Below are 17,601 nucleotides of genomic sequence, written 5' to 3'. Positions count from 1 at the left end.
ATGGACCAGGAAGAGAGGTGTGAGCCCTGATGTGCATTGGATAAAAGGAAGCAGTGCGGTTAGAGATAAGCTGTTGAAGCTGAGTAAAGTAAACAGACACATTGTGGGCATCACTAATAGTTCCTACGGCCTCCAGGACTTTTAGTGCTTGTACCATATAGCTGGAGTCCGAAATAAGATTAAAAGGAAAAGAACACTGTTTAAAAACTTCAATAACAATTTGTAGTTCTACCCATTGTGGATTTCCAGGAGCAAATTGATGCTGGATAGGGGGAGAGTCATTAATTACATAAGCTCCCATTCCAGACTTGGAACCATCAGTAAAAATGTTAACAGCCCCCGGAATTGGACTGGATGAAGTTACCTTAGGGAAAATGATGGGATGTTCTTTAACAAAATGGAGTAATGGATGAGAAGGGTAGTGATTATCAATACCCCCTTGAAACGAGCAACACAGAATAGCCCATTTGTCTAGAGTAGCACATAAAACATTAAGTTAAGCTTTAGTGTAGGGTATGATAAGAGAAGAAGGTGATTGGCCGAAAAATTGAATGCTTTGTTGAATCCCTTTAAGTGCCAATGCTGCAACAGCATCAGGATAATATTCTAAGGATTTTCCTGGGGATACATGTGGGTGGATCCATAGTAAAGGCCCATTTTGCCACAGTACTCCAGTAGGTTGCCGCATAGTGGCAAGCACACATAACTGGAAAGGTTTATCACTCTGGAGCCTGCATAGAGTGGCATGCTGTATAGCTTGTTCTACTTTTATAAGGGCCGCTCTAGCCTCAGTAGTGAGGCTACGAGGGGAAGCAAGATCTGGATCACCCTTAAGAGTAGCATACAAAGGCTGGAGCACAATATTAGGAATATGTAAATATGCTCTTATCCAATTAATATCTCCCAGCAATTTTTGAAAATCATTTAGAGTTTGGAGATCTTGAGTCCTGATGGTAATTTTTTGTGGTTTTAATTTGTCATACCCAATTGTCGCTCCTAAAAACCTGATAAAATCCCCCGTTTGAACCTTTTCAGGTGCGATGTGCAGTCCATGTTGAGCCAACAGCATCACGAGTTCTTTATAAGCCTCATAAACTGTCTGTTCTAATTTTGCGGCCAATAACACATCATCCATATAGTGAATGATCTTGGTGGAGGAATACTTATGTCTGAGAGGTGCGAGTGCTTTCCCCACATACATCTGGCACATCGTGGGACTGTTAGCCATCCCCTGTGGCAACATCACCCACTCAAACCTTTGATCTGGTTCCTCGTGATTACACGAGGGAAGGGTGAAAGCAAAATGTTGTGAATCTTTAGGATGCAAAGGAATGGAAAAGAAACAGTCTTTAATGTCAATAACAATTATATGCCAGCCTTGAGGAACAGAGGAGAGCAGAGGCAGCCCTCTTTGAATGGGCCCCATAAGTTGCATCTGAGCATTAACTGCTCGTAGATCATGCAGTAGGCGCTATTTCCCTGATTTTTTCTTAATGACAAATATGGGAGTATTCCATGGAGAAGTAGAAGGTTGGATGTGACCCAAATCAAGTTGTTCTTTGACTATATCATGGGCTGCTGCCAGTTTAACCGAGGGAAGAGGCCAGTGAGGCACCCAAACAGGCTCCTCGGTGAGCCATGTTATGGGTATTTGAGCCCCAGTGGCCCCTAGGAAAAACCCAGACCAAACCTGTTAAGCTTTTGATGACCTTGCACAGGATGCTTACGTCCCTGTAGGTGCCTTCCTAGTCCTAGACCTGGCTTATACCCCATATTTTGCATGATATGTTGAGACACTGGGGAATAGTCATTACTAAGAGTGAACCCCATGTCTTTCATCAGATCATGGCCCCATAAAGAAATAGGTAAATCAAGTACATAAGGCTGAAAGGTACCATCGTGTCCTTCCGAGTCCTTCCAAGATAGATGTCTACAGCTGATTTGAGGGGCTTGGGCATATCCAAGTCCTCTTAAGGATTGATCAGAAGCCTGCATTGGCCATCCCCTAGACCAGTTCTTAAGGGCTATGATACTACGATCTGCTCCTGTGTCCAGCAATCCCACAATAGATTTACCTTCTATGCTTAATTCCAAAGTGGGGCGATTGCTCATATCCAGTGACAAATAGGCACAATTTCCTCTGGTGATACCAATCTGATTTCCTGCCCGTGACCTTGAGTCAGCAGGGAAGTGATTATGCAAACTAGGCAAAATTAGCAATTGAGCAATCCTATCCCCTGGGGAGATAGACACAATGCCCCTTGGAGCTTCCACCATAACCTTTATTGCCCCTACAGTATCAGGGTTTATAACTCCGGGGAAAACATGAAGACCTTGTAGGATAGAGGATGCACGTCCAATTAACAAACCTACAGTGCCAGGGGGTAAAGGCCCTTTGAACTCAGTTTCCACCAATTGGACTCCCATCTTAGGTGTTAATACGAGTCTGGAGGTGGAACAGAGGTCCAATCCCGCGGCACCTGTAGTGGCTCTCCGCATCTCGTGGGATGGCGCAGAGAAGGCCATGTCTCGGGTTCGGGTGTGACATTCTCCATTGCCCCATATATTCGTGGGCCCTGGGGTCGGGGGCCCCTTCGGCCGTTTTTTGGCCCAGCTGAAATAGGCTGTCCATGGATGTCCCTCACTGATCTACACTCTCTTGGCCAATGCTTCTCCTTTTTGCATGTTGGACACAGCCCCGGTTGACGAGGGCCATTAGAAGGGCCACTGCAAGGAGGTCCAGTAAAATTGCCTTTTTTGGGACAGTCACGTTTGAAATGGCCGGATTGACCACAATGGAAGCATGTTCCGGCACCAGGACTGCCCCCTTTTGCAATCCGAAGGACAGCAGCTGCAAGACCTGCATTAGTTAAAGGTCCTCCAAGCTCTCTACACACTTTCATCCAAGCTTCTATGCCCTTGTTTTTATAAGGAGCGATTGCTGCTTTACATTCTTTGGTGCATTGCTCAAAAACAAGTTGTTTAATCAAGGGCATTGCTTTATCAGGGTCACCAAAGATTTTTCCTGCAGCATCCACCATCCTAGCAACAAAGTCCGAGAAAGGTTCTGTGGGGCCTTGCATGATTTTTGTTAAATTGCCAGACACTTCTCCTCTATTTGGGAGTGATTTCCATGCACGGATACAAATGTTATTGATCTGTTCATATACCTCAGGGGGGTATCCTGTTTGTTGATTAGCAAATCTGCCTTGTCCCAAAAGCATATCCTTGTCCCAATGGGGGTGTCCCGCCGCATAGTTTTGGGCAGCCTGCTCTACAGCGCCCTCTAGCACAAAGGCTCTACAGTCCAAATATTTGCCTGGAGAAACACAAGCCCGAACAAGGCTAGCCCAATCAGAGGGAGTCATACAGTATCTAGACAGACTCTCCACCTGAGTTAATGTGAAGGCGGCATCCACCCCATACGTGCGCACAGACTCTGCCAGGGTCTTCACAATTTTGAAATCTAAGGGCTCATGGAATCTCCCCCTATTGTCATCCTGGAAAACTGGATAAGCAAGACCCATCTCAGTGTTAACAGCCCTCCATGTTTGGGCATGGAAAGCTCTCCTCGAAATACCCCCACCGTACGGCGGCGGGTCCAGAGGATCATTTTTATTGAGCTCCTGTTTATTTTTGTTCCCTTCTCCCATAGTTAAACTCCCTAGCTGCCGAGACAGTCTCCCGAGCTCCTCCTCCTCATCCTCCTCCTCTTCTGACCCACTTTTGCATGGGAGTGTGCGCAGTGTACTGAGATCTGGATACAAGCGTTTCCTCCCCCGTTTCTCGCTCTGCACATTCCCTTCCTCCTGAAATATTTCACTCCGTGCCAGAGACAATCGCTTCCTCCCCTGTTTCTCGCTCCGCACACTGCTATCCTCCTGAAATACGTCACTGCCTGCCGGAGATAATTGTTTCCTCCCCTGTTTTTCGCTCCGCACATTTTTACCCTCCTGAAATACCTCACTGCCTGCCATTTTTGATCTTTCTTCATGTAATTGCTCTAAAATTTCTTGTCCTTTAGTAAGTGCTTCCTGACATCTGCCATCTGCGAGGCAACTACGGATCATCTTCCAAAGGGGTATCACCCCATCCTCTAATATGCCCTGCTCAGAAGCAAAGTCAAGATCTGTGCCTAACTTATCCCAGCTAGGCAGAGTAAGGCTGCCCGAGAATGCGAACCACGGTGCAACAATATCTGTCTTCTGTAAAAATCTCTGTAAAGTACTACGTTTCACTTTTAGGCCCTTGGAACGTAACAGGTTATCTAGGGCCAGGAGAAGCGGACTTGAAGATATGGCACCCATGACACAAGAAAAGACACACAAAAAACAAGAGTGAAAGTAAGAGCGAAAGTACACAGTGCAGCTGCAATAAGATGTAATGCTCTCTCTGGCTTTACAGAGGAGCTGCCGCTTTGATAGCGGGTCCCAATTACCTGGGAATAATCTCCGCTTTGATAGCGGGTCCCAATTATCTAGGACTGATCTCCGCTTTGATAGCGGGTCCCACTTACCTGGGACTAACCGGTGTACCACCCCTGACTGCTGAAAGTTCTGGTTCCCGGGTTTCGGCACCACTTGTCGCGACCCCTTGCCCGCAAGGAAGACGCAACTCAGGAATCTTCTTTCAGCAGTTTATTTAGGCCTTGATTAAAGTATCTTTTAGTGACCCCCCTCTCTACCCCCGAGCGCCCAGGCACAGCCTAATAAAGCCTCCCACGTACCAATCTTAAGCCGCCGCGTGGATCTTTCTTATAGGGTGGCAAGGGATAGCGTGCCAACTCTCCACAAAAGAATTTGTTTATCACAGGCCACAGTGGAAGCCGGCGCCATCTTCTAATGGCGGCCACAATCTACAACAATGGCTCACCACAATGACGGACCTTAAGATGTCCCCTTTCTTCACTGAACCCATGGAGAGGTGCGGCATGTACACAAGTTACCACCAAATAAAAAGTAAGTGCAGGTAACAAGTGTTATGAATGTTTTGACGAGGTCTGATTTATGAGGAAAAGATTCAGGGTAGACATCAGCAGGGAAGTAATATTTGTGATAGATCTATAAATTGGAATAATGTGTTATTTATATTTTGTTTACCCATAAATTGGTATAATATATGGAACAGCTATTCAATACCTATTTGGTAATCAAGAGAATTGTTTATGAATTCATGACAAATAGAGATAGGCAGGATATTCTTTGTGGGGTATGGAGTGGGCATAAAGACCCAGGCTGAAATATTGAAAATGTATAGGGAGCAAAAAGTAATTTACTTAGAAAGCAATAGGCTTTGGAAGTGTCTTTCTGGAGGGTAAGAGTAGAAAGACAATTGAGGCCTAAGTTGAAAGTGCCTGGATCTAGGATTTTATTATTTCTTATTGTCACTAGGCAGTATAATTTCAGATAATCTAAAATTTATGTAATTCATTTTAGTAATGAAAATAAACTGTTTATTTGAATGTTAGCAATAATACTTTTATTGTTCTTATTATTATATTTTAATTTCTCAGTTTTCAAAAAAATTAATCCCTTTGAGAAGTAGTTCTGTCAGAGCAGCTGAAGTAACTATATTGATTGTCAAAGGCTCATTATCCTAATCCTCCAAACCTCCTGTGTTATAGTAGTCACAAACAGGAAGTATATTATTCCCCACTCTTTCAGGTGTAGTTCTAAATATAGAGGTTTCCTTGACTGAAGGGCTCTCAGTTTTGTAACATAGAACAAGTGATTTAAAACCATGTAATTTGAAAAAAGCTAAACAAAGAAAACTGTGAATTTGTGGTGTTTAATAGTTGAATGAAGAATTATGGTTATCATATTAGGTGTTGGACAGTGTTGAATTAAGTTATTTTCTTTTATGAGGAGTGTTCCTTTCATCTTATAGAAAATCAGGAAATAAAATTATAACAGATTTTTATATCAATGTTAACATTTTTCAAAACTAGTTATTGTTTAACAGTTTAGCTAAAATTGACCATCATGAACTGATTTTACTTTTTTAAAATTTTTTTTAGTTGTAGATGAACAAGATATCTTTATGTATTCATTTATTTTTATGTGGTGCTGAGAATTGAACCCAGTGCCTCATGTGTGTGAGGCAAACACTCTACCTCTAAGACCCAGCCCCAGTCCTAATTTTACATTTTATATAGGTTCCAAATGATTTATAAATTTCTTTCTAGTATATGAATATATTTGTATAAAGCTCAGTAAAAATAAAATACCTTAATTATTTTATTTTAACCTCAAACACATTCTGGGAGATAGAGGAAATTTATCTTTATTGTACAGATAGAAATACCAGGATTAATAGATTACACTAATTTACTAATGTTGCATTCTAGTGTAGAAATTAAGAAGGCTCAGCACTTGGTAATAACATATGATGTAATTGGAAAAGGAATATGTGACACTCAGACAACAGCTCATAGTCTCACTCAAGAGGCTGCACAAGATAACCTTGGTTTATGTAGTGCAAAATTTGGCCTTTATTTGTTAGGCTCAGAAGTCATATTTTTTTTTCTTGAGCTATATCAGAGGTGAATTAGTTCAAGAGGTTAATGTTTAAGTCTAAATATAAGACTATGAATTTACAATGAGAAATAATTATCACAAACTTCAGATTTTAAGATCATTGGATTTTATATTCTTTCTATGGACAGATGAATTTTAAAAGCCAGGTAATAATTTTAAAAGTTGTTTATTAAGTATTAGATGAAAGGGTGTTGGAGGAATCAGATGTTCAGTGGCATGAGGTTGAGATAACCTGTTACATCCATCTCAGAGTAGTAATGTTCATGTCTGTAGACTAAACTTCTTAAATGCTCCTTGCTGTAACTCCCAACATTGTTTTCTGCATTCAGTATGGTTTTTCGAGAGGGATCAGACTTCTAAAAGGTTGATGGTGCGTTGGTCTTCTTCCAAGAACTATACTCAATTGATCAATGCCTACATTTTCTTAGTACATTTATTCAAGGCGCCTAAAAGTCCTGTTTGGCAAGGACTCGTGTCCCCTTAAGATAACTTTACTTCCTTACCTATATTTTCATCAGTTATATGGATTTCACTTATTTCCTTGTCTTTGGGACTATAGCTCTTAACTGTTTAATGAATATGTGTTAATATGTCTCGTCTTAGCCTAATCTCCAGTTCCAAAGATAGGAACTGGGGAAAATTATCTGATGGTCTTTTATCTTTCTGTGTGAACTGTGGGTCTAAGCCCAAGTTGGTATGCTGTAAATATACAGTAGTGGTCTTAGGTGTCACTTGATGTTCAGTCACTTAAGCATTGCATATCCCTAAATTTCTGATTCACTTAAAACCCCAGGAATAAAGTTAAGGAAGACTTTAAGGAATCCACTTTAGTTCTTGTTGTTGTTCTCATTTTATAGCACTTGTCCATGAAATACCTTCAAATCACTAGAATCCAGGGGAGGACCGGTATTTATTTATTTATTTTTTTTGTTTCTTATGGGAATCCAGGGGAGGACAGGTTTTTATATTTTTGTGTCTTCTGAGAGTGTCTAGATAGTATGTAGTACTATAACTAGCCATCAGAAATACTTATATTTAGAATATTGACCAGTTAATAAGAAAAATGAAAATGTGATAGTTTATATAGATATTTTAGTCAGACTGGTTTTTGTTTTGTTTTGCTTTTTTGGTGGTGCTAGAAATCAAACCCAAGGCCTCACACATGCTAGGCAAATTAGATTGCATTTTTAAATATAAATATTTAATCACAGCACAGTGTAAGAGAAATTTCTTCCCAAGAAGGGTAAAACTGTTATATTGTTTGCTCATATGTACTGAGTCCTAGGTCTCCTTGGACTGGGAAAAACAGGGGGGGGGCAGGCCCAACAGTTGCTTTTTATAGAATTTTATAAAAAGGAGACACCCATAAGAAGTTGCCAGAAGCTAAAAATGTCATTCTTATATTTTCATTTTCTTTTCTTTCTAAAGGAACAAGATGAAGTAGAAAAGTCAAATAAAAAAGAATTACAAGAAAAGGAGGCGATCATCCAGGCATTAAATATAAGAATAATAGAAGAAGAAAAAAAGAATCTTGAGCTAAAGGATCAAGTCACAGCCACTGAAAAATTAATGAGAGAATTACAAGAACAAATTGCAAGTATGAAATTAGAGCTGGCTAATTCTAAGCAAAAAGAAAGACAATGTTCTGAAGAAATTAAACAATTAATGGGTACAGTTGAAGACCTTCAGAAAAGACATCATTACACAGATAGCCAGTTTGAATCTGATGTGGTACAGAAAATGGTGGAACAAGAAATGCAGAAAAGATTAGAACAACTCTGAGCAGAGATGGATGAAATGTATGGGCAACAGATAGTACAGATGAAACAAGAGTTAATAAAGCAACACATGTCACAGATAGAGAAACTTAAAGCACAACATAAGGAAGAAATTGAGAGTGTTTTAAAATCACATTTAAATATTACAATTAATGAAGATCAAATAAAGTTAATGAACGTGGCAATAAATGAACTGAATATGAAATTACAAGATACTAATGCGCAAAAGGAAAAACTCCAAGAAGAACTAGGAATAGTTTCAGGAGAAAAATCTACTCTGCAGAGACAACTTGATGACCTTTTTGAAGAATTGAACTTTTTAAGGGACCAAATTCAGAGAGCTAGAATGATAATAGCTGAACAAGAAAGTCAACTGAATGAAGCACGTAAGTCCCTTAGTACAGTGGAAACTTTAAAAGCTGAGATTGTTCTGGCATCTGAATCTAGGAAAGAACTAGAGTTAAAACATGAAGCAAAAGTTACAAATTACAAGATAAAACTTGAAATGTTGGAAAAAGAAAAAAATGCTGTATTAGACAGAATGGCTGAATCACAAGAAGCTGAATTAGAGAGGCTGAGAACACAGCTCCTATTTAGTCATGAAGAAGAACTTTCGAAACTAAAAGATGATTTAGAATTTGAACATCGAATAAATATTGATAAACTTGAAGATAGCTTAGGCATTCACTATAAACAGCAGATAGATGGCTTACAAAATTTAATGAGTCAAAAGATGGAAACAATGCAATTTGAAAAAGATAATTTGATAACTAAGCAGAATCAGTTGGTTTTGGAAATTTCAAAACTAAAAGATTTACAGAAGTCCATCATGGATTCAAAATCAGAAGAAATGACCCTTCAGATGCATGAACTCCAAGAGGAAATCGAAATATTAAGACAAGAAAAAAAAGAAAAAGGTACGCTTGAACAAGAAGTTCAGGAATTACAACTTAAAATTGAATTATTGGAGAAAAAAATAAAGGAAAAAGAGGATGACCTTAAAGAGAAGTTTTCACAACTTGAAGCAGAAAATAACATTCTTAAAAATGAGAAAAAAGCTTTTGAGGACATGTTGAAAATTTATGTTCCTGCTGAACAAGAAGAAAAATTGATTTTCATTGACTCCAGCAAGTCCATATCTAAAGATTGCAGCTCGCAAAAAGAAATGGAAATGCTTACAAAAGAGAATGAGGCCCTCAAGCAACAGTGTATTCAGCTAAATGAAGAAATTGAAAATCAAAGAAGTACATTTTCATTTGCTGAAAAAAATTTTGAAGCTAACTATCAAGAGTTACAGGAGGAGTATACTTGCCTTCTCAAGGTAAAAGATGATTTAGAAGACAGTAAAAACAAACAAGAATTAGAGTATAAAAGTAAACTTAAAGCACTTAATGGAAGAGCTTCATTTACAAAGAATAAATCCAGCTACAATCAAAGTGAAAAGTGCCATGCTTGATACTGACAAAGCTTTTGTCGCAGAGCCATTAGAAATCTGTGAAGTTGTTGAGAAAGATACAACAGAACTTATGGAAAAACTTGAGGTAACCAAGCGAGAAAAGCTAGAATTGTCAGAGAAACTGTCTGATCTCTTTGAACAATTAAAACAGAAACATGGTGAGGTTAATTTTCTCAGTGAAGAAGTCAAATCTTTAAAGCAAGAGAAAGAGAAAATTCTATTGAGATGTCAAGAGCTAGAACTCCTAATTAACCATCATAGAACAGAAAATATAAACATGTGTGATGTTCATTTAAGTTCTTTACAAGATGGAATAGTAACTATTATAAACAAGGATTCTCAAGGATCATTATCTAATGTAGGTGAAGATTTTGGAGAAGAATCAAAAACAGTAGTGGAAGAGAAAATTTCTTTTGAAAATGTGGCTATTAGAAGAGAAAGCAAGCAAGAACAGTTATTTTCACCATCAGTAACAAATGAGTCCTCACCTGGGACAGATCAATCAAGTGAAAACTATAAACTCCATCAGGAACTTTATGTACTTAAATCAGAACAGGTATGTTTACTTATTTACATATGGTATAGCACAGTGAAAATGTACATTTCATGCTAAAAAGAGTTTTCACCTTCTTAAAACAAATTTATAAAAGAAAATGAAAGTGAATTATGTAATTCTCATTTGGATCTATCATTTATCATTTAATTTTCCTATTTTTTTCTTAAACTGTTTTTCTTTTAGCTAATCTATTATGTATTCTGCTCAGAAATTAAAGCAATATTTTTTTTGTAAAGACAATAGTTTAAATAATATTGTTTAGAATCTCAACTTTACAAAAGTTATTGATTTTATAACTTAGTATTTTGTTGCAATTTCAAAGACTTTTAGAGTTTTTATTTCATACTGGTCTTTTTCAAGGTTCCACAATTGTAAACAAACTCTTTTGAGTGTTTTAGAACCTTATGCAGTTGTTCAATAGTTATAAATTCTTTTTCCTTTGTGCAAGAAAAACACTTAAGCCCTAGAATTTTTTGAGTCTTATACCTGAGGAGGAAAAAAAAATAGTATTAATTCTCTGTACAGCTAAAGAAATAAAACACATAAAATAATAGGTTATTTCCTTTTATGTCAGCTATTCATATTAGAAATAACAGAAAAGTCTGATGTGTATCTTCAGTATGATAATGCTAAATAAACTTTTTATAATTAAAAACAACTTTTAGCTGTAGATGGACATTTTACCTTTATTTTATTTTTTTATAATATGGTGCTGAGGATTTAACCCAGTGCTTCACACATGCTAGTCAAGCTCTCTACCACTGAGCCACAACTGTAGCCTGCTAAATAAACTTATGTGTTTCTAAAACTTAGGTAATAAATATCTTTTGCAGATATAAGAGGTTAGTGTTGAAAGAGAGAAGAAGTTAAGGAGTATATATTTCAGTGAGGAAGACAGGTAATAAATGAGAAAATAAGACAGAAATATTGTTAACAGTCTATGAAGAAATAAAACACGATATCGTGATAAAATAAAACAGGGAAGCTCACAAAAAAAATTGAGAATGATGGGTGGGGGTGGGTGGTGGTCTGGAGATTGGAGGAATTAACACTTGAACTGAGATTCAAATGAGAGGGAAGAGGCTGCATTATGGAAATTAGAGCAGTTGTACCATGAGTAAATTTGAGGAACCGAATTGAAGGCCTATGTAGTTGAGTTTGGAAAGAGTTTGAAGAAGGAAGAAACTCAATCATAGGGAGCCTTATAGACTTTGTAAGTTTAGATTTTTATCCCTAAGTAAAATAGGAAGTCATCGGAAAGTTTTTTGTTTTTATTTCTAATGACATGTTCATGTTGATGATCTTATCAAATGTGGTCATACTTTACGTTTTTAATAACTTGAATAGACCCAAGAAATTCAAATTGCTTAACTACTATTGCTATGTTAAATATTGCAAATTGATTTTAAAACTATAAATGGTGGTAATTACTCCTAAAAAATGTCAGACATAATTTAAATTTTATTAAAAAGCATTATTCGAAGAAGACCTGAATTTGAAGCACATTTGTCAAATTGGTGAAATTTTCTTAATAGGAATTTTGTTTCTGTATTGAAGATACTTGCAATGGTATTTAGATACTCTCTCCTTGAAATTAACTAAACAAAGTGAAGAAAAGCAAGTCTGTAAATTGCTCCCATTTATCATTATTAAAATAAACCCCATCATTGATACAGAGGGGGGAGTAAGGTATTTATGCAGGTGGAGGGAAGCTCACAGAAGAAATTGAGCGGTGACTTACATAGTGATACTGTTTACTTGTCTGAAATACTGCAGAGGCAACAAAATACTCCTACTCTCAGTATTAAACTTAGTAATTAGAGCAGATATATCTCACTGAAACCAAAATAAATGTGGCTGTTAAAAATTTTTAACTGGCCAGCTGCAGTGGCAAACGCCTATAATCCCAGCTGAGGGAGGCTGAGGCAGGAGGCTAGTGAGTTCAAAGCCATCCTCAGCAACAGTGCGGCAGTAAGCAACTCAGTGAGACCCTCTCTCTAAATAAAATACAAAATAAGGATGAGATGTGGTTCAGTGGTCGACTGCCCTGAGTTCAATCCCCAGTACCAAAAAAGAAAAAAGAAAAAGAAAAAAATAATTTTTTAACTGAAAAGAAAGAAATGAATAGTTTTGGAGTATAATTCCATATTATCAAAGAGTCTTTTCAACATTGGGGTGCAAGAAATAAGGAGTGGCAGGAACATTAGAGATATTGGCTAGTTATTGATGCTGAGAGAAGCCATAAATTCAAGTGTGTGTGTGTTTAAAATTGGAGGTAATTATTGGTATTGGAAGAGATACTGAGCTTAGAAACATCTACTGGAACTTAGAAACCTCAAGAGAAACCATAATATCAGTTCTGTGAGTGAAGAGACACTACTATATAGGCTATATAGACAGCTACTATATCCCTAGTACCTAGAATAATGTTTTGCACATGATCAGCAGTTAATAATGTTTTACAAATGGATGAATGAGGGGTGAATAGGGGAAATAAACAAAGTCGCTTTATCAAGAATCAGCTGTGAATCAGGATAGGCCTTCATGTTAGAATGAAAATCAGAATAGCTTTTGTCGCTTGCTATTTAGCATTGTTCTATAAACCCTAACTATTCCAAAGATAAAAAGATACATGGCATAAATAGAAGTAGATAATTCACAGGTGTAATTAAGAAATTGAGAAAAATAATCTAAGCAAAGAAACCAAAAAACCTAATGTAAAATAAATGTCAAAATTAGCCAAAAATGTGTAAGACCAATATAAATAAAATTAGAATACTATCAATTTAATAAATGAGATATTGAAATGAGTTAAGTATTAAACAGCATAGAAAAGTGTCAAGAATATCCACATTCAAAGGAAGTAGAAGAAAGGAAATAAAGAGCAAAAATAAGAGAACTTGTAATAAACAAGTGGGAAAATTTTTCAAGAACTTTGGAGGTTTATTATTTGAAAAGATTATTTACAGGTATTAGATCTCTGAAAATATGACCAAGGGGGGAAAAACACATAAGCAAAATCAAGAATGAAATAAGGACATAAGTACAGGTACCACAAGAAATTTTAAAAGTCATAAAAAATGCTACAAATAATCTCTGCCAATCGATTTGAAAATATAAGCAAAGTCTAGATGGTGTTCTGGAAGAATATAAACTACCAGAACTAATGCAAATAGAAATGAATAAGTTCAAATAACCATTAAATAGAAATGAATAAGTCAGTAATCATTAAAGAGTTGAAGTAGTGGTCAGATGTTTTCCTTTTGCCTCATCTCAAACCAAAATGCTAGACTTAAGACCATTTTACAAGTAATTGTTATTAACTCTCCAAGAACAAAAGTGTAATTGTCCACTAAAGTAGGATTAAAGAGAGAATGGAAAAACAAAGGAAAGAAGAAAAACTGAAGAAAGAAAAACCACCCAGTTCACCTTAGAAGGCCAATATTAATATGAAGTCCTGATAGGAATTGTAAAGAAAATAAAATTGTAGAGTAATCTAACTTGTAAGTGTAGTTGCAGAAATTCCAAATAAAATATTAGCAAGTTATACCAAGAGTGGACAAATAGTTAAACATTTGAAAAAAAAATCTGTGACTGTAATCTCTACATTTTTATGTACCAAGACAAAATCCATGATTATTTTAGTGCATCTCAGAAAAAAATACATAAAAAATTGACAACCCATTTATAAGTTAAAAAAAAAGCTTTAGGAAATCAGGAATAGCACTGAAATTTTCTAGTCATGATGCTGATTTTCATCAAAATGTTGACAGATTATATTTCTGATGGTGAAATTTAGAAGCGTTTCCATTAGAATCAAGTATAGGACTAGGATACATACCCATTGTCAACATTACTATTGCAACATGGTTTTGTAGTTCTTAGTGAATGCTTCTCCAGTTCTTGCAATATGACAAGAATAGGAAATGAGAAAAAATATGAACAGATCAGGCAAAACTTTAAACCCAAGATAATAAGATGTTTTGAGTTTTTGTTAAGAAAGTTATAAAATATTGAAGACACAAAGACCTGACTGTGTGCTAATACATATCATATCCATAATGGAAAGATACAAAGAAAAATATCAGTTCTCTCCTAATTAATAGTTCTAGTCAAAATTACAATAAGGTTTCTTAATGAATGTGGAATACTGATTCTAAAATTGATATAGAAGAGTAAATAGCCAAGAATACTCAAGACAATCTTAAAAAGTATGTATTTGTTATCAAAACTTATTACAAAATCATTATAAACAATATGGTTTAATGCCAGGATGGTTAAATAGATGAGTAGAATATAATGAAAAGCCCAGAACAGATCTGTATCTTGTAAAAATTTAGCAAGAAGGCCCTAGAAGTCAATGAATCACTTAGTGAATCTCTACTACATTCCAGGCACTGTTCAAGTCATTCATAATTTAACAGTGAATGAAAATGGTCAAGGAAGAATAAAGTTTACTTTTTAGGGTTTAAATGAACATTAGAAAATACAGACAAATATTTCTGGTGGTCTTAAGTGCTATGAATAAAATTACAGTATGATAAGAAGATCTCCCTAAGTGTAGGGCTTTTTTTGCATAGGGTAGGTCAAGGAAGACTACTTTGGTGAGATGATATTTGAGCAGAGACAGAGGAAATCAAAAAAATAAACCAAATTAGCAGAAGCTTAGAGTATTCAAAATTGTTTGGGAGGAAAAAAACAAAATTGTTTTGAGCACAATTGACTTTTGATACTAGAGGTTAGAAGTTAGGGAATTAGATCATTGTCACTTTAGGGGAAAAATCAGGTTGGTTAAAAATGTACACATAAGAAGAAAATAGAATCTTAAGATAGGGAAAACTTTTAATAAAGACAAAGCATGGGAAAACATTTAAAATTTTTATTGTATCTTTTAAAAACAATGATGTAGAACAGATTTGAGGACTGGGACTAGATATTTGCCATGAATGTAAGTTGCAAACAAAAGATATCAAGAATATAGAAAGAACAATTAATGTAACAAGAGGTCCAAAAACAAAATAATAATGGGCAAAAGATGTGAAAGACATGTGCCTGAATAGGAAATCAAAGTATCTAATAAACATGAAAATATTCTTTCAACCTTACTATTCAGTGTAAAAATAAAATAACATTTTATACCCATTTAGGTTGGTGAAGTTAGTCTGATATAAAGAATGGTGAGGATGTGAGTATATAAGTACTCAACCTTCTGGTAGCATTGTAAATTAGTACTGTTATATAAAAATAATTTGATCAAATCTAGCACAGTTAAAAATGCACTATCTGTGACCTAGCAGTTATATTTCTAAGTAGTTCTCAAAGTGGGGTTCCTGACCAGAAGCACAGCATTACTTGGTAACGGGTTAGAATTCAAAGCTCTTTGACCTCTCCTGAATCAGAAACTGTGGGGATGGGGTTAGGTTCCTAAAGTAACCTGTTTTAATAAGCATTCCAAGTGATTCTGATGCATGTTACATTTGAGAACCACTAATTAGAAAGAAATTAGCATATTTATCCAAAAATTAGGAATAAACCAATTTATCTCCTGAAAGGAAATGGACAAATTTTGGTATAGTCATAATACCACAGTTAAAATGAATTAACCTGTTGCCTTCATGCTGTTTATTTTTTGTTTGTTTGTGGTACTGGACTTTAAACCCCCCATTACCTACATGGAATAATACCAGAGACATATTGAATGAGAAAATAAATTTGTAAAATTAATATCATTTGTGTAAGTCCATAAAAATACAAAATATACAGTGCATTGAGAATGCAAAATGTATTGTAATGAGAAGTGATAATGTAAGAATTGGACTGGATTTGTACCAAACTACTATTATGGTTGCCTGTGAGAAAGGAGTGATGAGAACATAGAAGTTTATGGGGAGTACAGGGAATGAAAAATATAGAGAAAATGTTATAGTACTTGTTAATTTGGGTTTTGAGTTTATTGCTTGCATTTTTCCATATTTAAAATAATATTTTAAATCCAGGCATGGTGGTGCATGCCTGTAATTCCAGCTATTTGGGAGGCTAAGGCAGAGGAGGGTTCTAAGTTCAAGACCAACCTTGGCAACTTGTTGAGACCTTGCCTCAAAAAGGGCTGGGGTTGGGATTGTGGGTCAGTGGCAGAGCGTTTGTCTCACATATGTGAAGCACTGGGTTCAATCCTCAGTACCACATAAAAATGAAAATATTGAAAAAAAAGGGGCTGGAAATGTAGCTCACAGGTAGAGAGCACCCCTGGGTTCAATTCCCAGTGCCATGAAAATAAAATATTATTTGAAAATAAAAAGAAAGATAAGGAAGATCCAAGACAACATGAGAGAAATTGGTATGAAAATTTGTTCTCCTGGTCTCCTTGGCTAACTTCTCTTACACAGCTGTAGCCGATCCATTGCTGTTAGTCCTCTTAGGGTTTTTAATTGGACCCTGCATCTTTAACTGTTTATTTAATAAGATATATAAAACAAAAAATACATTCTGTAAAACTGATGGTCCTCCATACTCACTACAGTAGCTGTAAACCAATGATGATTAATTAATGATTTGATTAGTTCCATAAAACCAGTGGGGAATGTTATAGGCCAGGCTATATAAGCAATGACCAAACAGACTTCATTTTACCCTGAGACTCCATATTACGTAAGAAGAGCTTCTCCCATAGGAAAGTCCCATCACTGTACCACATTACCAATTGCCTAGCATAGCCTACTTGCAATACAGAATAGCAATTCTTGCACAATGTAAAATTGTTCTCTTTGGTTCCCACTTTCCTTGGGCAGTGTACCTTTCTGGGGAATAATTGATTAGATGTTAGTAGCCATTCTTTAATTTGTATTCAACTAGGGTCATTTTGATCCATTTCTCTTTTGATTATGATTATGAAAAAATCCCAGGAGAAATGAATGAAATGAAAATTTGATTAAGACATTGCATTGTTTTGCTAATGGCTTTATTCAGCTTCTGTACTACTTCTTGCTTGCTTGCTTGCTGGTTGCCAAGTCAATCTGGATGTGGTTTTCGCCTTTAAATATCCTAAAATGTTGAGGCTCTAGGCTGTTTCCTGCAGAGACAACTTGTTCCTGTAGGGAGCATTCCCAGACAGTCAGAATAAATACTCTCCAATATGGACAAATCATAAGCTATACCAAATATCAGAATTTGCTCTAAAATTGAGGTAATGATACTACTCTCCTTGAAAAAAGAAGTAGCTAAGTATAATTGAATGAAGAATGAAGAAAAAATGTCATTGGTTCTCTTATGAAGTTT

The 17,601-nt window shown here is 36.2% G+C and overlaps 1 protein-coding gene across 1 annotated transcript in view; it reads left to right on the top strand.

Annotated features, from left to right (window-relative positions):
* Nucleotides 1-17,601, top strand: part of LOC143410633 (A-kinase anchor protein 9-like) — an 88,242-nt gene that overhangs the window by 31,647 nt on the left and 38,994 nt on the right. Inside the window, 2 exon segments of the mRNA XM_077110644.1 lie at nucleotides 7,965-9,707; nucleotides 9,709-10,326. Coding sequence (XP_076966759.1) covers nucleotides 7,965-9,707; nucleotides 9,709-10,326 — 2,361 coding nt within the window.

The sequence above is a fragment of the Callospermophilus lateralis genome, chromosome 11 (assembly GCF_048772815.1).
Source record: "Callospermophilus lateralis isolate mCalLat2 chromosome 11, mCalLat2.hap1, whole genome shotgun sequence".
Classification (NCBI taxonomy): Eukaryota; Metazoa; Chordata; class Mammalia; order Rodentia; family Sciuridae; genus Callospermophilus; species Callospermophilus lateralis.
Note: the sequence above shows the minus strand (reverse complement) of the source record. Positions and strands in the feature narration are given on the sequence as shown.